The 4,879-nt window shown below is 38.8% G+C and overlaps 1 protein-coding gene across 1 annotated transcript; it reads left to right on the top strand.

The window, feature by feature from the left end:
• LOC111234328 (myosin regulatory light chain 2B, cardiac muscle isoform-like) lies at positions 1–4,058 on the top strand. Its single transcript, XM_022762343.1, has 6 exons — positions 1–84; positions 761–836; positions 1,858–1,962; positions 2,095–2,173; positions 2,667–2,715; positions 3,890–4,058. The coding sequence occupies exons 1-6, from the start codon at positions 49–51 to the stop codon at positions 3,992–3,994; spliced, it is 450 nt and encodes a 149-aa protein (XP_022618064.1). The 5' UTR covers positions 1–48; the 3' UTR covers positions 3,995–4,058.
• The last annotated feature ends 821 nt before the right edge of the window (positions 4,059–4,879 follow it).

Here is a 4,879-nt window from a genome sequence, read left to right as displayed (position 1 = left end):
AAAAAAGCAAAGAAGAAGACGGCCGAGGCTGGCTCCAATGTGTTCAGCATGTTTGAGCAGGCACAGATCCAGGAGTTCAAGGAGGTAAGACAACAGCTGAGAGCTATGTCTGTCACATGTTTTATCACTCTTGTATTACAAATAATTTCATCTGAGCTTTTTTATTAGTGTATTATATTTTTATTATTGATGCACGTAAGAGCACAGTTATTTTTTTAGAGGTGGAGGTATATAAGTACATTCACTAAAGTACTTTACTTCCACTAAGTACACTTTTGAGGCACTTGTAGAAAACTACTGTATCCACTCCACTACATAACATAGTGAAATATCGTACTTTTTACTCAGCACTTCTATTTCAAGGAATAGTTCATAATAGAGTAAGATAAGATTGATACCACATGTCTGTGCATTAAATATGTAGCTGGATTCAGGACATTCTTTAATCTTAGCTTAGCACAAAAACTGGAAGTGGGGGACACAGCTAGCCAAGTTTAAAAACAAGCAACAGCTCTAAAGCTCACTAATCAACACACTGTATCATAATTCAGATATTAGGGTATTGGCTCAGCAATGATGACAAATAAGTAATAAGGATGTAGCCTGACAAGCTGCAGGTGTGTTAATCGGTGAAATAAACTGCTGTAAAGTTTGATTGAAATTAAAACATCCACATTAACAGGTGAAGATGCTTGTAATGAATGCATGTTGACAAGTACAACAGCAGAAATCACATCCTTGTGTGTCTCTTTTACTCCAGGCCTTCACCATCATGGACCAGAACAGAGATGGTTTCATTGACAAGGGCGACCTGAGAGACACATATGCTGCTTTAGGTGAGCAGGCTCCCTGTCCCCACACACACACACACACACACACACACACACACACACACACACACACACACACACACACACACACACATCGCTTGAGCTGGGCAGACAATGTGTTTTTTATAAATCTTGTACATCATGTACAATCTGGCTTTTCTGCATTAGCAACAACCTGCACCTCTTACGCTCTCAAAGAACAGATCAACAATGCTGACAAAAAGAAGGAAAGGAGGCATTACTTTGTGTAATTCTACTGCAGACATTTTTGTCTGTTCTACTATTCAAGTAATATTAGAACAAGCTTACTACAGTTTATAATGGATCTTTTGACAACAGTCATGTTAGGAAATCGAACCATGGAACTGCTTACACTGTAAGACAACTGACCAAAATGCCAGAAATCCGAGAGCCAGATTGTTAATAGTTCACACAGTTAATTGGATGTTGTGTTCCAACATAAAAATCTCAAATCATTTGGGGGGACTAGTTCTAGACAGTATCTGCCCATCTTTCTGAAAACATTGAATTAATTCCCTAAAGACTGACTGAACCCATAACTAACCAACTGCAACCAAAACTATATGGCAAACTCCAACCCTTGATGTTTTAGTATTTTTCAACTGAAATGCTCGTCAGATGGTCTAACAGTCTCTTAAAACCCCTCCCACACACTACTGCATGCTACAATTTCTAGAACTTTTCAAAACCAATGATTTGGCAATCATGTCTACATCACACTGAAACTGGCCAGGCATTTGGAGGTGAGAAAGTGAACAGAATTAATGGACAGAACCATCTCATCATTTTTCACTTCACCTCTGCCACTTTTCATCTGTGTGCGACAAAACAAATGCTTTTTAGGAGTGACTATCTGGAAGGTTTCAATTAATGATATAACAGGGAGTGTCAACAGTCAACAGGTGTCCGTATATAGACTCTGCCTACAGACTCCTCTCAGCATCAGGTGTGCAGCTCAGTGGTTTTCTGAGTGAGTGAATTATTGTTTTGTCTGCTCATTGTACAGGGCGTCTGAATGTTGGCAATGATGAGCTGGATGAGATGATGAAGGAAGCTCCAGGCCCCATCAACTTTACCATCTTCCTAGCTATGTTTGGAGAGAAGCTCAAAGGTTAGTCAGGCTATATTAGAGGCAATACTAGAACTGGTTTCAACTAGAGCTGTGCATAGGTGACACTGATTGACATGATGTACCACAATGTTTTTTCAAAGCAGTCTTTTTCAAGCATCTTTCATCGTTTAGGCACTGACCCTGAGGAAACCATTCTCAATGCTTTCAAGATCTTTGACCCTGAGGGAACAGGCGTCCTAAGAGGAGACGAGTAAGCGTTTTAAAAATACCTTTACAACAAGTCTACAGCCATACTTGTGGTTCCGTTGGGCTATACTGCACAGCAGATAACGTCAGCATGCTAACGTGTTCACAATGATAATAAGCAGGTATAATGTTTACCACACAAAGCATTGGGCAAACGCAAAGTATTGGATAAATTCAAAATTTGACCTGATGATGGCAGATGAAGTCAGAGGAGTTCCAAAGTGAGTGGGATATATCTTCTGGAGACCATCCAATCCATCCAATAGTTGTTGAGATGGTGTCCCAAACTGAAGCAGACAAAGGGAATTCAGCCATCATTACTTTTACTATTTAGACCTGTTCTTTTCCTGCTGTGACACGTCTTCTGTGACAAAGGCCTGTGCAGCAACACTGAAAAAAATCCAATATAGAGCACATGCAAAAAAAAAAAAAGTTGAAATTCTGTGTTCTTTTCGATGTTTAAGAAAAAGTAACTAACTATGGTTTTCCTTTCACAGCATCAAATACCACCTCATGTCTCAGGCAGACAAGTTCACAGAGGATGAGGTAATGCATGCATGTCCGTCCATCATTACTTACAGGCGTTTGTTATTCCCTGACTCAGTGATACATGGAGTGACCTATTAATGATAGACATACAGCACCTTCACACTGAAAAGGACTGTAAACCGTACATTACACTGTACAAAGGAGAAGATGCATGGCATGCTGGTATACTTGTGCTGAGCTCTGGCCTGAAGCACTGAAACTAGTCACTTGCAGTTCCTCACCTGCCATCTAACTGTGGCTGTTTCCTCTGTTTGAATTCCGTCATCTAATGTTACTATAAAATTGAATCTGCAGCTCCGCTACGCTTCACAGAGCTTGACAGTGAGTTTGAGCTAATTTCTTAGTTGTAAAGCCCAAAGCAGAAATAAAAAATCTTTCTCCATAACTGCTGGATGTGTCAATAGTACTTATAAAAGGGATAATTTGTCAATACTGTTTACAACTTGTTTCCACTGCCCTCTAATGGCCAAAATCTGCTACTGTAGTTTTAAACTGATGCACTGACCAAAGAGTGTCAAACATCTCCACATCTTGTTATATTGACCAGTTTTTACAGAGGAACGGCACCACTTCTGATACAGCTGAGAGTCATATCTGAAACTGTGAATGGGGATGCTGGAGTGAAACTGAACTCCAAAACCACAGAGATTCATTTCCAGGGCACAAAAACACTGAGAACAGAAATCAGAGAGCTAACATCACTGGGAATTACTCAATTGATTCAGTTCATATTTCAGCAGCAATTTATATGTGACTTGATTTGGAAACATCTCCAAATGTGTTAACATGCCAAGAGTAGCTTGCCAATTAGCATGTTATATCTTATTTGTTTAATTAGTGAGATTGAGAGGGGCTGGTAGGTAGTTTTTTCCCTTTGGAGAGAGCCAGACTAGCTGTTTCCCCGTTTCCTGCCTTTATGCTTAAATAAGCTAAGCTTTGCTAAAATAAGCTGAGCTAACAGTCTCCTGGCTGTATATTTACAGTACAGACATGAGAGTGTCAGCAATTCTCTCAACTTACTCTTCACAATTCATTACTTGAACATTTTAATAATTATTTTATATCATTAACTTCATGATGCTGATGCCATTTCAAATACACATGAATCAAGCGCATGGTTCCTTCGCTATCAGTTTGCGTTTTGACTCTTATCCCACTTGCTTTCTTTTAGGTCAACCAGATGTTCACAAACTTTCCCCTGGATGTTGCTGGAAACCTGGATTACAAGAACCTGTGTTACATCATTACCCACGGAGAGGAAAAAGAACAGGAGTAAAACAGCCAATAACAGCCCACAAATCAGCTGTCAATCACATGCCATCTGAGACTTCAACCAAACATCACCACACATTCTCTTGTTTCATCTACAGCTTTAACAATAAAAGTTTCAGAAGAGTCTTGTCTTCATTGTTGCTGTATGAACTAATTTATATGACATAAGTGACACTCTATATCATCTTGCTGCCATATTCAGAAAGAAAGACAAACATTTGTCATTCTGGTACATGGCAACAGGAGAGATGACACCAATGCTCAGAGGGAGAAGGTTAAACTAGAGGCATTTTATTTTTATCAGTGTTCAAATAAACAAGCTTACAGTCAGATATGGAAGAAGGATTCAGATACCTTTTAGTAAAAGCACCAACACATTTATGTAAAAATACTCCATTACAAGTGAAAGTCCTGTATTCAAAATAAATCCTGGTTAAGTAAAAGAAAACAAGTATTAAAGTATCAAAAGGAAAAGGGGAAAAAGGAATAATGAATTGAATTATATATTATATATGATTATACTATTATTATTACTGACAATACTAATGCAACGATACAAAGGCAGTATTTCACCGTCATAGCAGGCAGAGATGGAGCTAATTTTAACTACTTTAAAACAGTTCAGTAGTTCTGGCCACTGGTTTCCAACCTAAGGGTCACAGGAAAAAATCTGAAGGGTCGTGACATAGTTAATGTGGTACAAAAAAAACAAAAAACAAACTTATGCTACACAAAGGTATCTTCATTTCTTGTGACTCTTCTCAAGCCTTTGTTTTTTTGTGAAATGCTGCATAATCCTTCTTCCTCTACCTGTACCTGAACAGCTCTTTAAAAAGGAAACAATCCCAGAGGTTTAGACTTTGCTGGAGCTGCTAACAACTCAAGGTTG

The sequence above is a fragment of the Seriola dumerili genome, unplaced genomic scaffold, assembly GCF_002260705.1.
Source record: "Seriola dumerili isolate Sdu_G_001 unplaced genomic scaffold, Sdu_1.0 BDQW01000449.1, whole genome shotgun sequence".
Lineage (NCBI taxonomy): Eukaryota > Metazoa > Chordata > Actinopteri > Carangiformes > Carangidae > Seriola > Seriola dumerili.
Note: the sequence above shows the minus strand (reverse complement) of the source record. Positions and strands in the feature narration are given on the sequence as shown.